Source organism: Glycine soja, chromosome 18 (genome assembly GCF_004193775.1).
Source record: "Glycine soja cultivar W05 chromosome 18, ASM419377v2, whole genome shotgun sequence".
In the NCBI taxonomy this organism is placed as follows: Eukaryota; Viridiplantae; Streptophyta; class Magnoliopsida; order Fabales; family Fabaceae; genus Glycine; species Glycine soja.
Genome location: NC_041019.1, coordinates 51,200,357 through 51,227,037, shown reverse-complemented (window position 1 = coordinate 51,227,037; position 26,681 = coordinate 51,200,357). Strand labels below are relative to the sequence as shown.

The 26,681-nt window shown below is 33.2% G+C and overlaps 4 protein-coding genes across 5 annotated transcripts; 2 read left to right on the top strand and 2 right to left on the bottom strand.

Moving 5' to 3' along the window:
- Positions 1–1,949: 1,949 nt before the first annotated feature.
- LOC114396644 (glutamine--fructose-6-phosphate aminotransferase [isomerizing] 2-like) lies at positions 1,950–8,432 on the top strand. The gene is made up of 11 exons (XM_028358732.1): positions 1,950–2,272; positions 2,368–2,540; positions 2,636–2,747; positions 3,681–3,826; positions 4,833–4,997; positions 5,231–5,591; positions 5,693–5,943; positions 6,047–6,161; positions 7,266–7,521; positions 7,596–7,764; positions 8,131–8,432. The coding sequence occupies exons 1-11, from the start codon at positions 2,050–2,052 to the stop codon at positions 8,212–8,214; spliced, it is 2,055 nt and encodes a 684-aa protein (XP_028214533.1). The 5' UTR covers positions 1,950–2,049; the 3' UTR covers positions 8,215–8,432.
- A 1,126-nt stretch (positions 8,433–9,558) lies between these two features.
- Positions 9,559–11,754, bottom strand: LOC114394979. Its single transcript, XM_028356663.1, has 2 exons — positions 11,172–11,754; positions 9,559–10,029 (listed from the first exon to the last, which is right to left on the bottom strand). Exons 1-2 carry the CDS (start codon positions 11,619–11,621, stop codon positions 9,985–9,987), a joined length of 495 nt encoding a protein of 164 aa, XP_028212464.1. The 5' UTR covers positions 11,622–11,754; the 3' UTR covers positions 9,559–9,984.
- A 1,265-nt stretch (positions 11,755–13,019) lies between these two features.
- Positions 13,020–18,044, bottom strand: LOC114397707 (biotin carboxyl carrier protein of acetyl-CoA carboxylase, chloroplastic). Its single transcript, XM_028359881.1, has 7 exons — positions 17,801–18,044; positions 17,548–17,595; positions 16,971–17,128; positions 16,533–16,848; positions 16,382–16,453; positions 13,380–13,445; positions 13,020–13,292 (listed from the first exon to the last, which is right to left on the bottom strand). Exons 1-7 carry the CDS (start codon positions 17,903–17,905, stop codon positions 13,269–13,271), a joined length of 789 nt encoding a protein of 262 aa, XP_028215682.1. The 5' UTR covers positions 17,906–18,044; the 3' UTR covers positions 13,020–13,268.
- Positions 18,045–20,002: 1,958 nt separating this feature from the next.
- LOC114395054 (membrane-associated protein VIPP1, chloroplastic-like) lies at positions 20,003–25,171 on the top strand. 2 transcript variants are annotated; one of them, XM_028356743.1, is made up of 11 exons: positions 20,003–20,270; positions 20,588–20,712; positions 20,810–20,920; positions 21,153–21,217; positions 21,321–21,402; positions 22,623–22,697; positions 23,337–23,407; positions 23,502–23,584; positions 23,755–23,819; positions 24,278–24,352; positions 24,660–25,171. In XM_028356743.1, exons 1-11 carry the CDS (start codon positions 20,168–20,170, stop codon positions 24,774–24,776), a joined length of 972 nt encoding a protein of 323 aa, XP_028212544.1. In that variant the 5' UTR covers positions 20,003–20,167; the 3' UTR covers positions 24,777–25,171. The 2 variants fall into 2 exon arrangements, with proteins under 2 accessions (XP_028212544.1, XP_028212545.1); XM_028356744.1 differs by having other exon boundaries at positions 20,004–20,270; positions 24,663–25,171.
- Positions 25,172–26,681: the final 1,510 nt, after the last annotated feature.

The window sequence follows — 26,681 nt, the reverse complement described above, 5'->3', positions numbered from 1 at the left end:
ATTTTGGTAAGCTAATACTATCTAAATTATGCATTGCAATGTAATTAACAGGATGTGAACTTAGTGTATAGTTCAGACTTCAGAAGCCATAGCTTTCTTATAGTATGGGCCAACTTTTTAGCCCCGCATATGGTTGGATGTATACTTGTCAAATCGGATTACGATATATGTTTCTAAATCCTTATCATATGATCATGACTTAAATCACATTTAAATGTTCTTTTCTGATCGTAATTTTTTTTATTAATATCGTGATGGTAATTTGTTGTTGCATGAAAATGATAGGATATTGGAGTTGGTTGCTTCAATTGTTGTATTGACATTCAAATATGGATTCTCGATGTCAATACAATAAGTTTTGATTCAAATTACAGGAACTAGCCACGTTTATGCAACCTGATCAATTAATGATGATGAATATACACGATTTGTTCTTTCGTCATTTATGTGACGCCACATAATATTTTTGGTGACATGGCTAACCACTGTAAGGTGACATTCACGTGGATGTTATGTGTGTATCACGTGGATGCCACATGACATAAGGGATCAAAATTAAGATTCTCATAAAAATAATTTTGACCAAATTTTCATGGATCAAAATTCTGATTTTAAAAATATAAAGAATAAAATCAATTTTGATTAAATTTTAAGGGATTAAAAATATATTTTATTATAATTATCATGTATCGAAATAAATGTCGCATTTGGAGGGAAAAAAATTATTTTAAAATAAGTATCATGTTAATTTTTTAATATAATATTAATTGTTTTTTTTACTAAAAATTCTAATATTAATACTTTTTTTAAAAAATGTAATATTAATAAAATAATTAAATTAATCAACTTTCTTAATGTGTATGAATTAGTCAACAATGTCTTATTATTAAGGATAGAGTATATTCAAAAAGTTCACTTAATTATATAATTAGTCTCTTAATTATTTATAAAAGTTTAATTGACTTTCTCGATTATTAAAAATTTCAATCAAATCCTCTAATTATTAAAAATGTTACAACCATATTATTCTGTAAACTTTATTAGTTTAATTTACCAAAGTTTTATAAATATACATTTTTAGATTAACAACCAAATAAAATAAAACATTTTTATATCGACTACTTATATGTAAAAATAACATCCTAATTAAAAAACCGCATTTACATATCTTAACAAGAAGTAGTTTAAAACTAATTATTGGTAAGAAAAAATTATTAACATATTATTATTGTTATTATTATTATTATAGTATTTAAGAATTGAATTAAATCAATTATATTAGTATATATACATAATAGTTTATTTATTAATTTCTATCTTTAATTATTATTTTAATACAAAATTATACAATAAATAAATAGAACGTTAATAGTTAATAACAAAATTAATATTGAACTATTCAAATTAAATGGAAATAATATTAATGACTTCAAAATTATATATTAACATTAATGTAAGTAATTTATTTTTTCATTAAATACCATTAGAATTATTAAATTAAGTTACATTTAACAAGTACACTGAAATAAATATTATTATTAATTGATTTAATTTCTTGGCAAAAAGTAAAATAAAGAAATGAGAGTGGAAGAAAAAAAATAATCATACACAAACACCTCATCAACACTCAACTTTTCTCTATTTCTTTTATCATATCACATCATAATACTTATAATATTTATATTTTTTATTTTATTTCTCTTTTTCTAGGTGTATAATAAAGCTGAGTGTATGTGAATACTTTTCCAAGGAAAAAAAAAAAAAGAAGCAAAAGACAAAGAAAGAACTAGCCAACTAGGTGTAAGTTGGGGAGTGGAGAGGTACTCCGAAGCTTTTTGCATCCATCGAATGGAAAAGCGCCACATCAGAGAAGCTGATGTAGAGTGGAATGACGAGAGTACCCTCGGGTCCAAGTTGCGCGTAATTCCTAACCGGAAATTGCAGTGCGTTTGAAAATAAAAATGCGAAGAAGAAAGCGTCCCTTGAGCGGCGGGGGGCATGGCCGCCATTCAAATCTGAATTGAAAGAAAGAGCAAAAAACAAGTGAAAATGTGTGGAATATTTGCGTATCTGAATTACAACCTCAACAGAGAGAGACAATACATCTTGCAGGTTCTCTTCAATGGCTTGAGGAGATTGGAGTACCGCGGATACGATTCCGCAGGCATCGCAATCGACGATTCCTCTTCTTCTCAATTCTCTCTTTCGCCTCCTCCTCTGGTTTTCCGTCAGGAAGGAAACATCGAATCGCTCGTCAAATCCGTCTATCAAGGTATCTAACAACAATTCATTCATGCGTTCCTCTTTTTTCTTCTTGTTTCTTCGCCACCGTACTCCGTTGCCATAGCATCCGATTTGAATTAACAGAAGTGGGAGAAACTGAACTGAACTTGGGGGAATGCTTCGGCACGCACGCGGGAATCGCGCACACTCGCTGGGCGACTCACGGAGAGCCTGCGCCGCGGAACAGTCACCCTCAGAGCTCTGGTCATGGGAACGAGTTCTTGGTTGTTCACAATGGAGTCATCACTAATTACGAGGTAAGGCGCTCTCTCATACACACTCCATGTGGCTAGTGCTGCATGTTTTATCTCTCTGATCAGTGTTTCTCAGATGTTATTGTGTGTGTGTTCAGGTTTTGAAGGAGACGCTGCTTAGACATGGCTTCACCTTTGAATCTGAAACTGACACCGAGGTCATCCCCAAGCTTGCCAAGTTTGTCTACGACAAGGCGAATGAAGCGTCCGGTAATTTTTTTTATTGATGAATTGGTGAAAGCGTTTTTTTTTTTTCTGGTTTTAAACCAATGCATGAGCTTTATAGGGTCAAGGTGTGTGTGAATGTTGTCGGTTACTCTGTTCACAGTTGCTTCACTGGCAGTGTGATGCTATGTTGATGTACATTGTGAAATCCTGTATGAATGGGAAGAGGGAGGAATGAGGGTGGAGATAGACAAATTTTTACCATTTTTATGCTGTGATGTTTTAGATAGCGATTGTGGTTTTGTCGCAATCCTTGGTGTTTTAGAAAGTTATAGGCAAATGTGACTGATGCCAGTCAGGATGCGGTCAAAGAGACCCAAAAACCTTTGTGCCACAATTGTGTTGTAGATAGTTTTTTTAAAACCTTGCCTACAAGACTTCAATCTTTTAGGGATAAAGAGGAGGCCTTTTCCTACAAGGTGGTGGTGTCAGTGACATGAGTCATATATAAAAACTTCGTACCCCATTGCCCAGAGGCTCTTCGCTATGCGAAGGTATGGGGGAGGGATATTGTACGCAGCCTTACCCATGTCACTGATAGCCCTAGTGACATGAGTCATATATAATGCCATAAAACATTCATGTTGCAGCTGATGTGATCCCAGTTGTGGTCACGATGCTGTCGTAGAGACTCCAAAAACATTGATGTTGTGGCTGAAATTGCAGTCTTAGATTGACTTATAACCTTGAGTGCAACTCGTGATCCATGATTATCATCGTTTTGTTCTAAATGTGATAAACCTTGAGTGCAACATTTATTCTGTTGGGAATCCTTAATATTTATGTTTACACTGATTACAATTGTTTTAAGAGGTTTATTATATGTAAGCTGCATTTTCTGCTTCTCTTAGATGGGTGTGAATAACATTATGGTTTTGGGTGATGTTAGCTTGAAGTACATTTCCAATTATCTTGCAGGAGGTCAGGTTGTTACCTTCAGTCAAGTTGTTCTTGAAGTTATGAGGCATCTTGAAGGAGCTTATGCCCTTATTTTCAAAAGTCCACATTATCCTAATGAATTGATTGCCTGCAAGCGTGGTAGCCCACTGCTGCTAGGTGTTAAAGTAAGTTGAATGCAATTTAGTAATAAGTTTCTTAAATAGTGACCTATATGTAAATTGATCTTCCAATGTCTTTTTTGGCAACAATTGTTCTATTTTTTCTGTTGACTTCGTTAATGATGCTTTTAGTCAGAGAGTCATTTTTTCTTGGCATTTAACCTCTTGACACATGAAAATGGGCCACAGCGTACGCAGCCATTGATATGTTTGCACTCTAGTTAGTATAAGCTAACAAACTTTTGATTAAAAATGCATAGATTGAGCTTAAGCTTTGGTTCGTTCTGCTTAGCTGACACTGCCATGGCAATGATTGTTATAAAACAAAGGGCAATGAATAATTTCGTTTTACGTGTCAGAAACATTAGGAGAGCTTTGGGTGGTCTGCAAACGTCCAAGGCTCCAACAAATAGTTTGTATTAATCCTATCACTGCAGTCCAAATGACAGGAAACAGGAAAGTTTTCCACAAGAAACTGGAAACAGGACCTACTGCAATTCACTCGAGTTATCTAAGTTCTACCAAATCCTTCAATTCGGCAATGAATGGGGAAAGTCATAGACAGAGTCACACTAAGAAGAACTTCGAGTTATAATACTGCTTTGTCAAAACTCAGTAACATGGAAAAATCATTGATCCCAATCCAACATAATTTGTCTGGAGTGATCCATGTTTGAGACCATGACATGTTTTACGTTGGCCGAAAAATCATAGATTCCAATAACCAAAAAGAATTTAAACATAATGACTGCAAATGCAGTGGTGATGCATACTGCCGGAATTATAAATACAGGAGACAAGAACTGGAAATGCAGTGGTGATGCATAATGACAACAATTCAATGCTTGAACCATCCTCTTTTCACTATGAATGAGTTTAGATTTCTATTGTGTATCTCATAATAATTATACTACCTTTCCTAGTTTAATTTATTCATGATTAATGGATATTTAGTGAAAGTGGATATTTTCGGATTGACAATGATTAAAGTAATTACTGCTCTACTTTGCAGGAATTGGCAGAAAATAAAGAACATGGTTCAGCATTTGAGGATAACAAATTCCTATCAAAAGATGGAAAGCCCAGAGAATTGTTTTTGTCCAGTGATGCCAATGCTGTGGTTGAGCATACAAAGAAAGTGCTAGTTATTGAGGATGGTGAAGTAGTTCATCTCAAGGTACAGACTGCACCCTCTCTTTTCAATGCTGCACTTGCTAGCCAATGTGTTTTCATGTCTAGATATTTTAATCTCTGGCAAATAATTCATGAGTATTTTTTTTTGTAAAGATTGTTTTTATGATTTCTTATTGGATCACTTCTCTATCCCTTGCACTCTTCCCTTTCTGGTGTGATGAAATCATGTCAATTTGAAAACAATATATTGTTCTTACATTGAAATGGTTGTGTCAGGATGGTGGGGTTTCTATTTTGAAATTTGAGAATGACATGGGAGAACATGGTGCTTCTCTTTCCAGAGCTTTCTCCGTGCGACGTGCATTATCTGTTCTTGAGATGGAGGTTGAGCAAATAAATAAAGGTAATTATGAGCATTACATGCAAAAGGAAATTCATGAGCAGCCAGAGTCTCTAACAACCACAATGAGGGGGAGGCTTATACATCGAGGATCTAACAAATCCAAGTCTGTTCTGCTGGGAGGGCTGAAGGATCACCTCAAAACAATTAGGCGAAGTAGAAGGATACTTTTCATTGGTTGTGGTACAAGTTATAATGCTGCTTTGGCAGCTAGACCCATATTGGAAGAACTTTCAGGTCAGTGCTGTATCCTGTATGACAAATCTTTTTTAAGTTTGGCTGATTAAAAAGTATGCCCATTCTTACAATGTTTTATTTTATTTTATACATTATTATAGGTGTTCCTGTTACTATGGAAATTGCTAGTGATCTATTGGATCGGGAGGGACCAATATACCGGGAGGATACTGCCGTTTTTGTTAGTCAATCTGGTGAAACTGCAGACACTTTACTTGCACTGCAATATGCTTTAGACAATGGTGCATTGTGTGTTGGGATAACAAACACTGTTGGTAGTGCAATAGCAAGGAATACACATTGTGGTGTTCATATAAATGCTGGTGCTGAGATTGGTGTGGCAAGTACCAAGGTAAATGTTGCATTTAAGGATGTTATTTTCTTCATTTCATTTTATATTGTCTTATTATTTGTTTAACCAATGGTTTACTCGCACACATTTATAACTACTGTAGGCATACACAAGTCAAATAGTAGTGATGGTCATGTTAGCTCTTGCAATAGGAGGCGATACAATTTCAAATCAAGCCAGAAGAGAAGCTATCATAGATGGTCTTTTTGATCTGCCAAGTGAGTTTCTACTGGCTGAGAATTTTGTACATTTTGCAGTGGATGGTTAATCCTACATGTCCTGTCCTATTAGAGTATAATTTCTAATGATTCTCAAGTTTTAAAATTAGATTCTCTAGGGTGAATATGTTAGCTACTTGGTTGGTCAATAGGATTTAAAATGAATTTTTTCAAGGTTAATCATTCTTACAAATATACCAATGATGACAACGTCAGTAAATAAGAGTTAATATCTGATATACCATCATGTCAGTATCTAGAAAATGTTTACACTAGTGGCACAAAGACTATAGAACTAAAATACTCGGGGGGGGGGGGGGGGGGAACATAAAACATAATAGATTTAAATTTACATACTTATAGTCTTACTGTAAAGTGCTGAAGTTTTAGTATAAAAATTAAGTTCATAATAATATGTTAACTACTTATTCGTGTGTTCCACACAGTTTTTATAAATTATTTAAATAGAATAATTTGTGTAAAAATATTGATGATAGAGGTGATGATATCAAATGTAAACACTTATGTACACTGACATCATATCAAATGTTAACTTGTAAACTAAATATTATAGCATAAATTAATGATGATAGAGGTGATGATATCATAATAGTAGCATTGAAAGGGACTAGTGATAGAATAGTTCCAGCAAAAACAATGATATCTGCAGAGGTGGAAACCAATAACCATATACCATACTTGGTAAGAGAATAAGTGCGAGGTGGAAATCTAGAAAACCAATGGGTGTTACTTTGAGTTTTCATCATTTCATGGAAACTCATTATTCAAAAATAGAATCATCGTTAATGTGGGTTGGTTGACTTGGTTCAATTGGTAGCCTTAACTAAATGGTTTCCAAGTACAAAACCCTGGCAGAGGCCTGTGGCATGCATTGAGCTTGCTTGGAATGGAGTAACCTCTCCTCCCCCAAACTTCTCTCACAAAAAAATTAAAGAAATTAGAATCTTCAGGAGTTCTAGGACAACCCTTCCATCATGCTAAAAAACTATTTTTTGAAGTATTGTTCAAAATAGTATACCAAATACCCCATGAAGCTACTCAGGACAGTTGTAAAAGTAATCTAATTAACATGTTGGAATGCAGATAAAGTCAGAGAGGTGCTGAAGCTTGATCTGGAGATGAAGGATCTAGCAAAGCAGTTGATTGCTGAGCAGTCTCTTCTTGTCTTTGGGAGAGGATACAACTATGCAACTGCTCTTGAGGGAGCTTTGAAAGTAAAGGAAGTGGCTCTAATGCATAGTGAAGGGATACTTGCTGGTGAGATGAAGCATGGTCCTTTGGCATTAGTGGATGAAAATCTCCCAATTGTTGTTTTAGCTACCCGTGATGCCTGCTTCAGGTTGGTTGTGACTGTTGAGTAGCTTTATTATCTGAAATTAGGAGTTTGTTATTGACATATTTTATCTTTGACAGCAAACAGCAGTCTGTTATTCAGCAACTTAATGCCCGCAGAGGTCGTCTGATAGTTATGTGTTCAAAAGGGGATGCTTCCTCTGTATGCCCTAATGAATCTTGTAGGGTAATTGAAGTTCCACTAGTTGAGGACTGTCTTCAACCTGTAATTAATGTAGTTCCATTACAGGTATGTTTACAATCCTTTTTTTTTTTCATTTTTACTGCTTTATTTTATCCTTACAGCGTTGCTACATTTAACAAAGGGAAATCTTCCTATATTAGTGTCAAAGATTCTATTATTTGTCTGTCTATCTATATATAAACTAATTCTCAACTGCATGTTGATAGTGATTTCCATTTCTTTATTATTTCTTGAGCTTGTTAGATATTTGAATATAAATTTCAGTGTCTGGATTTCTCATGCGAATTTTGCACATCTATTTCCTTTTCGTCACCTAGAATCTTTAGAGGCTGATCTTATTTTTGTATATTGTACGAAGGAAGATTTGTATGTATCTTATATATTTCAACGAAGTATTTCTTTCCGATGCAGTTATTGGCATATCATCTCACTGTTCTCAGGGGACATAACGTCGACCAGCCTCGTAATCTTGCCAAGAGTGTCACAACGCAATAATGAAGTTTGTGGCATATTAGCGCATTGTAAATTAGTAGATGCAGGCACACTGGTTGATTAAAAGACACCTTCTCAGCAGGCAGATTATTGTTTAACATGATTTTAACATCTTTGATGTATTTAATTTTCTTGAAACTCACCAGGCAGAATACTGTTTAATATGATTATTACATCTTTGATGTATTTAATTTGCTGGATCTCTTATCTTGGTTACTTGAGCTCAGTGGCAATTCCTTAATCCCAAAAGGAATGGGTATCGTTTTCCATAAAAAATCATTTATAACATGGCCTTACACAGTTGCTGAATTTGGCAAAAAGATAGTTAGAACTTAATGAGTTATGGAACAGAAAACAAAATGAAACTTAGATGCGAAGATATTTACCTAAATTACATTTTTGGTTTAGCAACATCAGAATTTATGGCCACCGTAAGCCTCATTTAATAACACAATTTTATAACACTTTTTAAACACTTTATATAATTGATTAAAATATATTAAAAATTACAAAATTTTGTATGTCTTATTTAATAAACTACCCACGATTATGTAGTTTTTAATATATTTACCAAACACGGGATCACTACTTATGGTATATTTTCCATCTCACTTGAAGGTTCATTTAAAATTCAGAGTACAGCTGTAATCCATGACAAAAAAGTGTCCTCAAGTAGATTAGTTACTGCATATAGTTGAGTATCTGCCACAGTTGATGCACATTCCTCCCAAAACTAATCAGTATCGTTTGTGTCCTTTTTCTAAATTTTGACGTGAATTTTATCATGAACATGCACGACTTATCAAACACTCAATTAATATGTATTGTTTCTTTCTATCTCTCTTCCTATTATAGTATCATATTAACTAACATTAATTTAGCGTCCACATATCTTTTTCGAAAGTTTAAAGGAAGCCATTTCCATTTTTGCTCTGCAGTAATGTCTTGCTCTGTGTAGAACCATGCCAAAATATGATGCAGGATTATAAATTTAAATTGCTTGTTTTACAGTAGAAAATAAATTTTAGCACTTTTCTAATAAAAATCGAATTCCAATGCAAATCTATGGCTGAGATTAATTTGGATACACATCCCGATCTTGTTTAATGATTCAAAATCAATTCTAACTTTCCCCTGGAACAACCAATGATTTTTGAGAGCCAAAAATCATAAATAGTTGAAAATGGCCTCTATCAAAGCATGAGTTGAATCAACTAGGCTAATACACACAGAAAGGAGTAACATTCCCAACACACTGCCATAGAAACACACACACACACAGTACTAACAAATAACAATATAAATTGTAGGAATAAGCGACTATTACCAGTCATAATAGAAGAATCATTGATAATAAAAAAATCATAATAGAAGAACCACCTAACAGATTATGTTGTTTTATTTAATATAGTTGAATCTAACAACAGTCTGAAACATTTATATGCACAATAACAAGACCCAAATACAGATAGTAAAACCTTAGTATATTAGCAAAACCAACCTAACCCTACATCCTTTTCTGTAACAGATTTTGCCAAAAAAAACCCATATGCTTGCCGACCACCAAAATTGTCATCCTTTGTCCCTTGAGACAGGCGATTGATTCAATCAAAACAGCAGATATGAAAAAGACCGCACTGTACATCATATATATGTGTATATATATATATATATATATATATATATATATATATATCAATGAAGACCAACCACTGGCATAGAGGGGCCGATTGAGCTGTATTTGAAATGCGGCAACATTCCTCCTATCTTCTTCTACCAAGCAGCCCTCCGCTCACCTTCACCACCACCAACATTAACCTGAATAAATTGAACACCAAATCAATCAATCATAAATACCCAACGCATGAAAATCATATATTTCACAAACTCCACAAAAAAAATAAACAAAATTTCCGAGACCCAGATAACAAAAACATAATTTTCAGCTACCCAGCATGAAAAGACCATAAATATCACGTACCTAAATAAGAAAGGACAAAATTTAGATTCAGTTGCCTAGGTGTTTTTGGTGTTATTCTCCAATCAGAATTAAGATTTCACCTTTGATAATCTATGTTAAATTTTAATGTAAATCTTTATTATGATAGTTACCAAGTAGAATTCCAATTTTAATTGAAACAACAACAATGTTAGGAACCAAGAATTGAAATGAGAAAAAAAAGAAAGAAAGAATTTTATTGACTAGTAAGAAAAGAATACAAAACAGGAGAGAAAGCTCTCATCCAAGGGTTTCTCCTTTACAAAGGATTTCTCCTTTCACAAAAAGCTAATGCTCAATCTACAAATGATAAGATCCCCCTCTCTCCTTCCCTTATATTTAATAAACCCCTCTAACTAACTAACTAACTAACTAACTCATTAGTAGTCTAACTATATTAACTAACTCTCCCTTCCCCTTATATCCCAACAAACAACAACAAAAGCTTATCCCACTAGATGAGGTGGTCCGTTACACGAATCACAAGATACCATTCGGTACAGTTAAAAACCAAAATTTTCAAAAATATTATTTAGCCAAATAACAACTAACCACGTAGTGAAATCCATCCAAGTTCAGAAACCCAAATATAACAAGAATCATAAATGTAAGACACCCCACAAGAAAAAGAAAAAAAAAAACATAAATTTATATTCCACATAGCTAAACAAGAAAAGCACAAAATTCAGATGCAATTTCCCAAGTATTCTCAAGTGATATTCTCCTCTAAGAATAGAAGTTTCACCTCCCCAATCTACATTGATTTTAATGCAAATTTATATTACACAGATTCCTAGAAGAAAAAACTCTAATCTTAACAGGAGAATCCCACTAATAAAACACATAAAAAAATGCATCTAAATTGTGTCCAACAACAAAACCTCATAAATATCAGATCCCCAAAACCAAAAGAAAAGAAGAAAAAAATGAAAAAAATTGAATGGATGATAAATAAACCAACCTGGGCCTGGGGGTTACAATCAGGAGGATCTTCAAAGAGCGAGAGGGAGAACTGCTTATCCGCAACACCAACATCGAAATGAATGAGCCCCGAGGTCGGAACATCAACCCTAATTCCCTTCACGGGAAACCACAGGAAGAGCTCCTGCGCCGACACACCGGATAATTTCCCGATCCGACCGTACCCTAGAACACCCTTTATGTTGGAGTCGTAGTGCACCTCGTTCTCGAACTTCGCGTTGCACGGTTCCTTCATCCACACCTCGAATTCCCCGCTGCTAGCGTTCAGCGAGTACTTCGCGATTCCCTTCGGGAGAAGCCCCACCGGAAGACCCTGCGCCCGGAGCTCCTCGTATATCGTCGTCGAATTCGCCGTCGCCGGCGATAACAGACACGACGCGGCGGCGATCAGCGGCAGCAAAATCCAAACTACGCCAGATTTACCACCCATCGATGATTCGGAAATTTTTTTCTTTCTTTCTTTCTTTCTTTGTGTTCTGTTGTTTACCTAATGATAATAAATGAATGAGTGAATGAATTTAATTCGATCTTTTTCTTTCTTTTGCAATCCCTTACGTCCTTTATAGTAGGGGGGTGTTGGAAACTGAAAATACTCCCATAAGGTTTCAGTATTTTATATTTTTATTTTTAAACCTTGAAAACAAAATATGTTTGTAATAAAGGAGTGAAATGGTTTTTAAATGAATTTTGGAATTATTATTTTTAAAAACGGATAAAACAAAGTTCTTTTTTTTGAACAATAATAAGGCATGTGATGTGACGTGTCTGCATGAATTATCTTATATTTTTTATTCCTCAAAGATATTATTGCTTAAACTTAATCGATCTTAATTTTTTATTTTTAACACCTTATATCAAATTAATAAACATGATTACAAGACCCATAAAAATCAGTCTAATTCATAAGAATTACATATGAGTTCAAATTTGATTATTAATGTGAGGATATGATTGGTGGATAATATATAAGTATAAGTATCTTTATAAACATTTATTAAAATTTGAAACATATCTTAATTTTGATAAATATGAGAGATCCAACACATTCTCACATCCTCCCTTAAACTTTTTTATACAAAAAAAAATTAATAAACATGAGAATGATATGTTTTTATTCAATTTAAGTTTGAAAAATATTATGAATGGAGGGGAAAAAATCAATTGATAATGAAAAACATTTTTTATAAACTTATTTAGAAATTTTAAAATTAGAAAACCTTGAATTTTGGAGGGACTAACATCTTAATTAACCTATTATATACTAGTTAAAGATTTTTATTTACCTCACATTTCTATAATTTCTAATTACCTTTTAATTTTTGGTTAATGGGCAAGGAATAAAGAGTCTAAACCCTAAAGAACGAGACAATCACAAGGAAAGGGAAACATGAGCAGCATTAAACATTGATTCCCAAACTCCCTTGGAATTTAACACAGACGTGATTGACGTTAACGTTCCCATGCATTATTCCAAGATTAGAAGAAGGTTAGGCTCAGCAATCAACATTAATTGTACTGCTTTACAGGTTCGGACTTGCTTGTTGGGAATAAGGAATCTTTTTAACACCCTTATTTGGGTTGGGGGAGGAATCCTCAACATGACCATGTTTTTCGTTTGAATAAACTTCTCCATAAACATTAATAAATTAAGTTTTTCTCATAAACCTAAAATCATGTCCCTCAGCTTTTAAAGAAGGAAGATAAGAGAATTTCTATAAAAGTTTAGAACATCAATTCGATTTAAGTTTATATGAAAAACTCTATTTGTATTACCTTTTTATTTTCTTGTCTTATAAGTGTTATATAAAAGTATATCCAAACACGATAATTTGGCTCAAATGCTCCCTCACCATTTCAAAACAAGAAGTAAAAACAGACTACTTGAGGTTAATATCATACACATTAACTTGCCTGAAAGTTGAAACAAAAAAAAAAGTTCACTAGAACATAGTGCAATCATGTAGAAGCGAACAATAAGGAATAAATCCATTGTAAACAAGAATTCTTCTCAACTGTGTCATCCCAATTTAGAACAAAATCTTCCTACACTTCCTCTACTATTCAAATACTCTGAGCTCTATGGTTGAATCACAAATAGGGGCTGCAAGGAAACGAAAGAAGTCAAACCTACAGTGCAAGTCAATTTAACAGTTGAGTTATTAATCAGAAGGCCCTAGAATATACTCACAGTGTCAACGCTTACAGACTTGGCATCTTCCGCAACGATTTCAACTATAGTTCCTGACTGATCAGCCTGTATAGAACACAATTTTATAGTTTTGAGATAGAAGAGATAACCCACAGGACCATCTAGACAATTTAAAAAAATGATACAACCTGAACATTTCTTTTCGACTTTTGATTTGCATCTCATAGTTACAAACCAAGAGACAAATCATCAAAATTAGGCTTATTGCATACAATTTTGTTTAATGAAAAGTTTGTTGTATGGAAATGTCAACCATAATGCATCCTTAAAATTCAATAAGTTTTGTCACTTCACTGCTGCGTCTCCACCAAAAACAGTAAGGAGTAGCTATTTTGAACTAAATGTAATGAGTCCAATTGATTTCACAAGCTATTTTCTCCTAAAGAATGGATTAAGAATATACTACTAGCAGGAAATTGTATATACGAGTGTGAACCGTGAAGTGCCACTATCTTCAGAAAGACTAGATATATGTTAACTTGTGAAACTGCAAAAATACTCTGAATCCTAAATAGCTAATTAAATACTGAATTACTGACAAACTCATTTATGAATGAGATATCAACCATGATAGGACCCTTGGTCCTAACGCTGCAGTAACAGTGTTCAGTTTAGATAATGGGTCAAGTGGCACAACTATTGGACTCTATACTAATGGGAAGAAGGCTCTGGGAGGGTGTGGAGGAGCTCAGTTGGCAGGTTGTTAGAACGTATATAGGGGAGCAAGGTTAGAGTAATACAGGGGAGGAGGTTCATTTTGGTGGTTAGGCCTTTTGGCTGGGTAGAGAGAGTATTTTCTCCAAGATGCTTTTGCTCTTAGAGAGAGAGTGATTCCTCTTATGTATCTTCTGATTGAGCTGTTTTTATATTAAATAAAACCCTCATTTCTGTTCTAATTTCTGGGATCCTGGCATTGGTCCAACCTGCTGGATCTGAGGGGGGGAGATCAGTGAAAAATTTCAGATTATGAATATGTATACTCTTGCAGTAAGGAAAGTTATGGAGGATTTGATAACTGCAGCATTTGCTCACTGGGATGCTTGCTATCTGGGAGAGACAACAATGTTTTACAATGAGTCTAAAATGATCAGAGACAAGAATTGGTACAAATAAGCTGCAAAATGGAGAACAATCCAAAGTCATTGTAGAGATTGAAGGGGACCACTCAATAACCAAGGTCAACAGTAAGACACATGTGGAAAATGATGATGCAAAAAGAGAGTTTGATCAAATTGAAGAAATGGTATTGGTTGTGGAGAAGAAGGAATCACCGCCCAATTATCCAAGCCAGCAAGAACAGATCAGAAGCCACTAAAGCAAAAACACCAGGAATTCCGTTGTTGGAGTGGCCACAAGCAGAAGTACTTCCACCTTCAGCAATTGGGAAGATAGTGACACCATGGCATCCAATGAAAAAGGAAAAATCCATATCTGTCCTATTGTGAAGTCTGAAACCATTGAAGCAGAAGTGAAAGGTAAACTGATATGGATTGATTCTGAATAACAGACAGACTAGAGGAAGGTTATCTAATTGAGATTCGACCTGTGAATCAGAAGACCTACATTCCGAAACGTGAATTGAATCTTATTATGAATCATAAGTTCATAACATACATGATCAATAAATAAAAATAACAAAAAATATATTTTCACATAAAGATAATAGTATTATTTTTTTTAAGAGGAAGATATTAGTATTATTAAGTTAAACAAGAGAATACATCATTGTATAAACTGAAACATAAGCTGATATATCACAAATGAACTTCAAAATAATCCAAGATTCAAGCCATCTATCAAAATGACAAAAAATAGGGACTAGCTGCACAAAGTTTAAGTCTTCAACACCTAAAAAGGATATCAATAAGATGGCAAAATGCAAATTCCTATTTCCCAATTCCTATGCTTAGATCCTAATGCATAATTTAACTATTTGGCACCATTCCCAAGATAAATATCACTTAGTTCATCCTCATCCTCTAATATCAAATGCTCGTCCTCTACCTCTGCATATCCAACAGTCTGCTTAATTTCACCCTCATCCCCTATTATGATGTTATGTAGTGTGTTTCATATGATGTTCGGTGGTGTCTTTGGCTGAATTGGAATTTAGATTTTTTGGTAAAAATCTTTACCCCTACACTTGAGTTGTTATAGACTTGTTTTCATGGCTTCATCACAGTGATGTTCACATGGTTTCCTTCTGCTTTTCCTTTGTTAGACAAATGAAGGGGTCTATTTGGTTTGAAAAAAATGTTTTTTGTTTTCATTTCTCATTTTTACTGATAATTACAAAAATGTCACTTTGTTTTTACCTTATTTCCCATTTTTTAAAGATATGAATAAGAAAAACTCCAAAGGGGATTCATGGCTTCATCCCAGTGCTCTTCAAATGGTTTCTTTCAGCTTTTCCCTTGCTAGACAAACCCAGGAGTGCAAAAGCACTTTCATATTAAGAATGCTAACAACGTCTTCTTTGACACATGTCAACATCTTTGATGTTCCATTTCCATTGGCATAATTTACTTAATAAGGAAGTCATGTAATGAGTAATGTTCTCTATTTTAACATTCTGCTGCATCATCCGTTGCTAACAATCAATTGAGAATTTAATGAAGATTTATTTTGCACAAAGAAACTCTTTTTTGTGGTTTACATTAATTAATGTTTTATATCACATAAATAAATGTTAAGTAACATAATCCTCACAAAAAAGAATCACAAATATGAGCATAGAAGAAAGGGAAAATGCTAATAAAACTAACCTCATTCTGTGGTACAAGTTCTAGACTCTAGATCACAAAATTCAACATTTTGATAATGCAAACAGAAATGATAAGAGGCAGTAGATGCATCAAATAAGTGCCCACATTTTATTTTTTTTATCGGCAATAAGTGCCCACATAAAGGTATAACATGTAGAATCCCCTGTTTTAATCAACAGTTACCAATAAAAATAAATATAAAACCTTTGAACTTACTTCAATTTCATTCATCAATTTCATTGCCTCAATGATGCATACAACTTGCCCCTTCTTTACTTTGTCTCCAACCTAAAGGAAGAATACTTCGCATTAGGTTTCAAAAAAGCATGACACAAAAATGTAAAACTATATAATAGATAAAATGTACCTTCACAAAGGAAGGTTCACCAGGTGCAGGACTTCGGTAGAATGTCCCTGCCATGGGGCTTTTAAGAGGCGGAAGTGATGATTTAGCTGACTTCACAGCAGGGGCTGAAGTTGGTGTAGGGGTTGGACGAGCTAGAGTAGGTGCTGGAGTAGATGCTGGTACAGGTGGTGGTGGCAACGCTGGTGGAGGGGGTGAATACACCACAGAAGGTTGAGGAGCAGGTGGTGGCTGAGGCATAGCCTCCTTTTTCCTGATTGTTACTTCAACGTCATGCTGCTTCAGCTTCAACTCCACAATGTCTCTTGAATCAACAAGCCTGCAGGAGAAAATTGGACATGAAGTTTTTCATAGCTGATTGCTCCACTCCAATCATGCAGCAAAAAGCTTATACATTTGCTATTACTAATAGAAGGAAACAAGACTTAAGCATCTGCTTACTTGACAAGACTTGCAACTTGAGTAATAAACTGAGAGACCGATTCTTGAGTTGCCAACACTGAAGAAGATGGTTCTGCTAAAGGCTTTGCGGGTGGTTCCTCCTTTGATTTGGCTTTCATAGGAGGAGAAGTAGCATTGGAGGAACTATCAAGGGCAACCTTGTTGAAGCCAAAAAGATGAGACCAATATGTGTGTCACAGGAGAAGATTTTAACAAGTTTACACATTCTACTGATGTTTGGATGAACTTCTTCAAAAACACTTGAGGAAGAAATTAAAAAGGTAAAATGGATTAAACTAAAATCAACTTATGCATCTCAGGTTTTGGAGAAATTAGATTGCAGAGTTGATTTTAGCTTACAGGATAAGCTAAGTTCATTTTCTTCTCTATAAGTACGTATGAAGAAGTTTATCCAAACAGAGTCCAAATGTATCAAAGTCTCAATTGTTAATTTTCCAATCAATGATTATAAATCCACAATTTTCCCTCTAAGTTGCCCTCTTCACCAAATTCACATTTAAGAACAAACATAGATACGAAAGACATAATGTAGAAGTGAAGGGAAGAGAGTGTTTACCTCATTTAGTTGGGCCTTAACCCTCGTGCATAACAGCGTAATACCAGGCTGCACATGCAACAATAAAATGAATAAAACAAAATGTGATGTGTTTATTGTTTTTATAGCTATGGAAGATACATATTTAAAAAAGTGTGGTGTGTAATTTGGAACATTATTGTATGAAAAATGGAAAGCAAGGGTTAAGGTAAGGTAGAGGTAGAGGTTGCGACCTAAAATAAAGAGAGAAAGAACACTGCTAACAGTAACGAACCTTGGTGGCAAAGCGTAGGTTGTTGGGTTTAGGAGAGAAGCGGAGAGAGTGTGTGAGGCGCAAATTAGTGGCGGCTTTGGTAGCTGGTGCCAACGAGGATGCCATGTCTCAAAAGACTCGATCTCAATTCTCAAATCAAAAACACGAGAGAGAGAGAGAGAGAGAGAGAGGCAAAAGAGTTTGGATGAAAGGAAGTGAAGTGATGGGTGGGAACTGAGAACAGTAACACACGGCGCATAACCAGTGGCGCTTCTTTAACCCTCTCACGTGCCCTACATCCAGAACTATCTTATTACACTTTTATTCTTTTCTTCTTTTAGAAAATAAAATAAAGATAGAATAACTTGTGATTTTTTTCTTCTTTTATTTTTTTCTTGATCTTTTAATTTATCTTCATTTATTATATTACCTTTAACCCTATATAAAAAATAGCTATCTAATTCATTAAGATGAATAAAAATTGTTAGATTAATTTATCATAATTTTAATTTTATTCTAAGATCAACTTTAATAATTTAAGATGTGATTATTTTTTTAAAAAAAAAAATTTCAACCAACCAATGAGTATATCTTTTTTAAGAATACTAATGACACTCTTTCTTACTTTATGATTTTATTATTGGTTATAATTTATTGGAAAACATTTATTTTGTAGGTTTCGTTTTCCATTTAATATAAATTTAGAGAAAAAATTATTAAATCAAGAAAAAAACTTACCAAAAATGATGATTTTCAATTATTTTAACCAATCATACAAAGATTGTTAAAAAAAATGTCACTAACATTTCTCATCTTCTTTGTTGATAACTTAATAAATACACACTCTCTTGAAGAAATAAGTGTTATCATTGATAGACCTCACAATCAATTAGGGATAAAAAAAACTTAATAATAAAATAATCTTATATTTTTTATAATTAAAATAAAAAATATTATCTTTTGTTTCTTATATATAGAACTATAAATAATATCTTTTAACATTTATATATTTTTTTATTTTCTTATCACATTATAATATTTATTTATGTTATGCTCTTAACCTTCTCATCTCATTATAATTTGCCAACTAACTTAATAGGCATGGTAAACACACTAACTATATGTTTGGTTTTATGTTATAATCACAAAATATGGATCCAAAACCTGAAAAATTGAGAGCTAATATATATCTTTTGTTTGGACGTGGATATCAAATGTAAAAAATCAATGATGCATTAGGATTTCAAACATGCACTAAGTTTGTGAGAGAAAATTTAATTTAACTTGTGCAAAACTTAACTTTAAAGAGAAAGGAGTGTCTATTGATATTTTTTTTTATCAAATATTAATCTCATAATTGCCTCAAATGTTTTATAACTTGTAGAAATACTTGAGTGTCAAACTCAAGATCTAGAAATCTTATTGATGGTGGTAAAAAATACAAATAATTATTTAGATAAATTTATTAATTTTTATAATAATTTTTTAAATCCACGCTAATGGTTATTTCTGATAAATCAACAGTATTTTTTTCTTACACTAATTATACACGAAAATTAAATTCTTGTTTATGAAAAATATATATTTTATCAATTTCTTAAGAAATTTTTTTTAAAAAATCATTTTCAAACACATATAAATATACAGAATAAATATTTTTTACACACACAATTATTTAATTATATAAATTAAAATAGTAAAATTAATATAAAGACATTTAAATCAAAGATAATAGTATATTTATAACAATAATACTCTAAAGATAATTCTATTTATTAGAACTTAAAGTAAAATAAATTTTAATTTTAATTTAAATATAACAACGTGCTCATAACAATAATTAATCTAATTTAAAAATAATAATTTAATGAGAATATATTGATAATGTGAAAGTTTTTATTCCATTATTAATTATTATGTATGATAAAATTATCTAGTTTTATAGTAATTGATTTAAAGATTAGTAAGAGTAATTTTCAATTAATTGACATTGTAATGTAAAATAAATTTACACCAAAAATATTAATAATTAGAAATAATCTTATATCATAATTAAAATTATCTATCATAAAATTTAAAATATAAATGAAATATTTATTTATTTAAATTTAAATTTAATAAATATGATTAAAAAAATTAATTGTTATGAACCTTTATTTTAAATTATATTTATATTGTAAAAAAAAAAGATTTTCTATCTCCATCTTGTTACTTGTGAAAAAAGGTTAAACGCGGGTGTACCTGTACTGTGGCACAAAACCATCACTGTTCGAGAAAAAGGAGGATCGAACTCGAACCCGATTGTGGTCGGTGCAGAACAGAGAGGAGAGGACAATACACACAATCACAGGGTTGAGTTGAGTTGAGCCGTGAGAAAAGAAAAAATAAATGGCCATTGCTATGAAGGCCACGCCTATCACGGCTTCGGGCTTCGTTTCAACAAGAAATTCCACACTTCCACCCTTTAAATCATCATTTCTCAGATACCGCTGTAAGTCCCTGCCTTTGTTTCTAACCCTTGTTATCACTATTGTTGTTGTTCATGTTGTTTTCCATCTCTTCCCTTATACCCTATGGGAAGACACGTTTTTTATGATCCTTTGATTCACCCAAAAGCTGGCTACGGTTGTAAAAGTTGGTACCTTTTTTATGGTAGAAATTTTCATTTCAACAAACCAATAAAAAGGGTGGTCACTGTGTATATAAAAATATAATTTTATGGATGTGTTACCATGAATGAAAAATGTTTCTTCAACTGAAACTTGAAGGAACATGAACATTGATCATATGGGGTCCTATATATTGCAGCAGGAGCATTGGAAGTTCCTGGCATGCGGGTAACCTACTCAGATAGATTGAAATGTAATTGTCATGGTGGCGGTGCCCTTGGCACTCAAATGAATCTTTTTAGCAGATTTGCTAGAGTTATCAAGGTAACATCAACATATACATATAGTGGAACTTTTATTTTTCCATCCCCTACTTTGGTTTCAATTTATATTGTATGTTGATGACTTTGAATTAATGCAGTCATATGCTAATGCCATTATAAGCTCCTTTGAAGACCCTGAGAAGATATTAGAACAAGCTGTGCTGGATATGAACAATGATTTGATCAAGGTTCGCCAAGCTACAGCACAGGTATGTTATGAGTTTGTCACACCTTTTATTTTATTCACATTTATATTTTGTGTCTCCCTATCTTGAGGGGTCAATCTTTATATTCCAGCCTGGGTTTTACTTTTATTCAATTTGTAAAGAAGGGGGGGGGGGGGGGGGGGTGGGGGGGGGGGATTGCTAATGCATAAGGATATGGTGAACACTAAGATGAATGGATGTTTTCAATAAAATCATGTATTTTTATTTTCTCCAGGTTCTAGCATCTCAAAAGCAGTTAGAAAGCAAGTACAAATCCATAGAAAAAGCTTCTGATGATTGGTATTCTTTTTTTGTTACTTTTTTGGTTTAAAGAACTTCTATTCTATTTGCACTCATAATTCATTGCCCAGTAGTTATTCCCCTTCCCTTACCTTGATGATAGGTATCGAAGGGCGCAACTTGCTCTTCAGAAGGGAGACGAGGAACTTGCCCGTGAGGCACTTAAGAGAAGAAAGTCTTATGCGGTACGTCATTTGACTATCTAAAAGCTTTGTTGTATTTGAGTTTTATGCATCATAAATGTGAATAATATGCATTACATATAGGTCTTGATATGAGATTATCCATTTTATCAGTACACAGTGCACCCATTCTTTATCAATTATCATTAATGGATGAAAAGGAAAGGGAATGTGTGTTAAATCTTTCACATTTGAGTTGGTTGTATGTGGTTTCATTGCTAGTTAAACTTGGTCACTGTTGGTTTCTCCAACTTTTCTTTTTTTTTCCCTATTGTTTCCAATATTAGCTTTCTTCCTTAAACCCAGCACACAGCTCTTCAACTGTTACTTTATGGTTTTGAAATTTATTATAGCAGTAGGCAAATGCATACAGAATCAGAGGCACTGTAATGTCTTTTTATTTAAAGGAATCTCTAAACCAGTAGTAGTTAGTGTTATTCAATTGGCAAAGATCTTGCTGGATTGTGCACTAGTTCATGTTGCTGTCATAGAAACACACTATATTGATGCAGCTGGTTCTTCTAGTGGGGGAATGAAGGGTGTCTGTTGATTGGGTATAATGTTTTTTGTGAATTTCAAGATTCTTGTATTTATGATGATTGTTAGTTGACAAAGATGGCTTGGAAGAAATGATAATTGGTTGTGCTTGTTAATAGAAATTCTAAATACCTGTCACTAATTCTGAAATACCTTCCCTACTTATATACTGAAATAGCTATTAGTCTTACTTCTCATAATCAGCCATTTTCTTGGTTTTAGAATTTCACTCTTTTTAAAACAGCTCTTATCTAATGAAAACATCCCTGCTTTGTCATACATAGACAGAGAAACCAACGGAAAACAAATACTTAGGTAATCCCTAATTACAACTGCAGATATGCAGATAAATTTGTTTTTTGTGTGCTGTTTAGTTTTTGTAAATCCTTATGAATTGAAAATGGCTAGACTGGACTTTGATTTCTGCCTTTTGCATTGTGTGTGTGGGCAGACTCGTTTATTTTGTGTCTGTGTTGTTTAGGGCTAGTTGGTCATTATGAATTGAAAACAAGCTGTTTGGGTAGATTGAAATATGATATTGATTTCTGCCCTTTGCATTATGTTATGTGTATGCTTGTGCGCATGTGCAAACTCTTATTTTGTGTTTGTGTTGTAACTTGTAAAATGAGTTGTTTGGGTATATTGAAGTTGATTTCTGCTGTTTGCATTATATGTGGTATGTACAGGATAATGCAACTGCTTTGAAGATGCAGCTTGATCAGCAAAAGAATGTTGCTGATGATCTTGTGTCCAAAACACAGGTTAGTTGCATCTTTTTTGTTAAGTTTTGCACTGGTGGCCATTCCATAACTTTCCAGACATAATACCAGAACTCGGTTGTTGACCACTTACTATCTTTTATTAGTTTAATTTATTTTCAATTCAAATTGAATGAGAAGGAGGAAAATGTAGAAATGTGAGGTAGTTAGAGAGCTTGAATGGGAGAGAGTAAAAAAATGAGGAAAGAACTGGGGAAGTGGAGTGAATTAAGGGAGAGAATTGAAATCAGTAGTAGTAAGAGCATGCTGTCATTTGATGAACTTCAATCAATTTACAATTTACAATTATATTATTTACATGTAAAATAAATTTTAAATTTTGAACGGTGGAAGTGAAAGAGATGTGGTTCCTAAAGTAGTAAACCATTTTTTTTTTTTATTCAGCTAATCAGCTCTATATTGTAGTATAGGTATGTGATTTTTTTTTTTTATCTTGGTTCATGAAAATTTTCTGGCAGTTTAAGCTACTGCTGTTTTGAACAAAGCAAATAAGCAGATGTTTGTCAAGCTTGCATTGCACTGTGTTGCTATTGCTGAATTCTTTTAAAATCAGTTATTAATTAGCACTGTTTGGGAATCATGTTGGAGTAATGCATGTAACTATTTTTTTTTTCTCAACAGCTTTTGGAGAGCAAGATACAGGAGGCAAAGTCAAAGAAAGATACCCTCAAAGCAAGAGCTCAGTCTGCAAAGTTTGTCTTTAGCTCATCTTTCATTCTTTGAAAGTCATGTATTGGTCTCTCACCTTTGTTCTTTTACATAGCTAATTCTTTTTCTTCTCTTCAGGACTTCAACCATAGTTAGTGAGATGGTGGGCAATATCAACACAAGCAGTGCCCTTGCAGCTTTTGATAAGATGGAGGAAAAGGGTTAGTTTTTTCATTTTTTAATATCTATATTTACACCCTTTTGAAGGCTCCATATGGAAGAAATGGCTTCCATTCATGTATCAATAGTTGATGACTTGACGTGTATATATAGTTCTTATACAATTTACTTCAAGCAAGCCTTAGAAATTTATTTGATTTTATTTTTACAGTATTAACCATGGAGGCTCAGGCAGATGCTTTGAATCAGTTGAGTACTGACAATCTTGAGGGAAAGGTAGTATAACTTCTCATATATAACTAAGCTGTATATCTCTTTTAAGATCTTTTTCTTCTTTAAACAAAAAGGGACTGTTTCAGTTTCAAGTTTTTGGTTATACATATATGGGGCATCCAAGTAGAAAAGTTATTGATAGAAAGCAAGATAAAAAGAAGAAATCACAAACTTCTTAAGTTTGACTGTGCTATTATTTCCCTTATCAAGAAGTTTCTTTATTTTCATTTCATTATTAGTAATGCTGCATTTATGTTGAAGTGTATCTTTGTATGTGCTAGAAGTGGATCTGAAATTCGTGGAACTCTTCCTATTGGTTTTGTGTACACTATAATTTGCATTTTGCTACAGCAGTTCACTGTTTTGAGCCACATCTTCTAAGTTTTATATCTGTGTGGTTCGTTGAATTCTTTCCTCCCTCACACTAAACAAAAGGCATTTCTTACTCTTGTCATTTGCAGTTTGCACTACTGGAGAACTCTTCTGTCGATGATGATCTTGCAGAGTTAAAGAAAGAATTATCTGGAAGCTCTAAGGTATTCCTCTATCTATGACTGTTTCACTTTCTCTATATATTAGTCATCAACACAAGCCCGTTCATCATGGGAACTTACATATACTAATTTTGTTTTGATGTGAAATTTCATGGATATGATTTATATTACATAAGAAATTTTAATCCAAAGCTAAATTTTGGAAGAAAAAATGCAACAAAAATCAATTCAACTGTTTAATTATGTAAGATTGATTTTAATTTGAACTGGTGTGGTGTCAATTATCCTCTCTTGTATTTAATGCTTCATTGTGATTTTGTTTTATTTTATTTTTTCGTTTTTCTGTTAGCAGCGGGGAGAACTTCCACCTGGAAGAAGTGTTCCAACCAGTAAAGAAATTCCCTTCCTTGACTTGGAGCTTGAGAAGGAGCTTAATGAGCTCAGAAGAAGAGCAAAGGGGTACTAGCTTAAGTGCATGTTTAGGGTAACTTTTTTTGGAGATACTATTGCTGTATTTTACCAGCTTTCTTAGACAATTAAAAAAAACAAGAAATAATAGTTACCAGACGCGGGCTTAGTCTCTATTGATCACCCGCCATATAGATAAAGTTTTGCTTTGGCCACTACTAAACATAATAGTTACCAGCCATATAACAAGAAATAATAGTTCCTGTGCCTCGTAAAAATCAAGCGGCACCCCTTTTACAATCCCAAAAATCTATTTCCGGGCTTTCCAGTGATTTTCTTCTTCAAACTATGTATCACCAAAGCTCTTGCAAAATATTACTAGGGAAAAAATGTTGTGCGGCTGTAATGATTGTCTTCACTGGTTTTTGAATCAAAATGGCGTTAGATGTTCAAAGAACATAAGCATATGTGTTGTGAGGCTATTTTTGTTATACGGGTGGGATATTGTTCGCATGGATCAGTTTGGTCAATTTTTTTGTTAAAATTGGTAATGCCATTTTCATTTTCTAGCAGTTTGTAAATATAAGATGGTATGGAGTAGCCTATGTAAAAGGTAGCCAAGTATGAGGAGGAACTGGAAATAAAGGGTGGTATTAATTAAAAGAAACAATTACAATAAAGAAGGGGCAAATCAATCAATCCCGATTCTGATGTGGAGGGGTAATTTTCAATTAACACATAATAAGCAAATTAAATTATACAATTTTAGTTGATAAATGTGCCCCTCAGTAGATTACTATTAAGATCCATAGTCGTTAGAGCACAAGATGTATGAAATTTATTGTGCTTATTTACACAATATATTATTAGGTAAATTTGGATCAGAGAAAATTAATTAACGATTAATGTATCCTGTAAGATTTTTTATACAAACTTTGTCTTAGATCTTTGATACATGGAATTAGAACATCAGTCTATGAAACGTGATGAATTACTCCTAAATTTACATCGAAGCGTAAGTTGGTAGAGGTAGGACAAATGTACCCCAACCACATTCTAAATCATAATCTTTTTTCTCTCTGTCAAACCATACTAATGCAAACTTATATAGGTAAATGAGTAAAACTCACGAACTTCAACCTTATCGCTAGTTTAGATAGAATGATGTTTCATTGGACTCCCTCTCTCTCTCTCTCTAAGAGAGAAACATTAAATAATATAAAATAAATATTGTTAAAAAATTTAATTTTAAATCGAGAAAAAGTAATTTTTTTTATATTTAACACCAGAAAGAATATACTCTTATTTGTTTTCTCATCTTTAATTAATTTATATATTTATTTATTGTTGTAATACTTTTCCAAAATTAGAGTCCTCATTGACTCAAGTATTAAAAAGTCTTTTATAAGTACCGAATCTCCCATCCATTGATGTTGGAGGAAGAGGAGTCACACTCAAGATAGAGGAAGGATGAAAGGTCAAGATTCAAATTCCCTAAACTCCAATTAAGTGTCATGGATTTATGAAAAGTTCTTCAAAATATCTCGAGTTGACAGATAATAAATATTTATTACAATCTTCACTAGTCACGGATTTGAAATCAAAATCTTGCCATATCCTAAATATTTTTATACCCTTACATAGGTCTAAGAACTGGTAATATTTTTCTCATAATAATCATATAGTCGTAGAAAATACATCACTAAATGTATGAGTTGAATTATACAAGATCATTTATATGTTTAAAAAGATTATACTAACACTCCATGAGGCCTTACACCAAGGATCCCTTCATTTTGGAGGGAAAAGAGTGGAAAAAGAGTTAAATGAACAATGCAATAAATGAGGTGAGATTTACGTTTTTATATTTTATTTTAATTCAAAACTTTCATCTCAATTCCCTCATATTTCATTTCAACGAACCCTAAAAAAATAAGAGAGGTTTGTATAATTACATGAAATT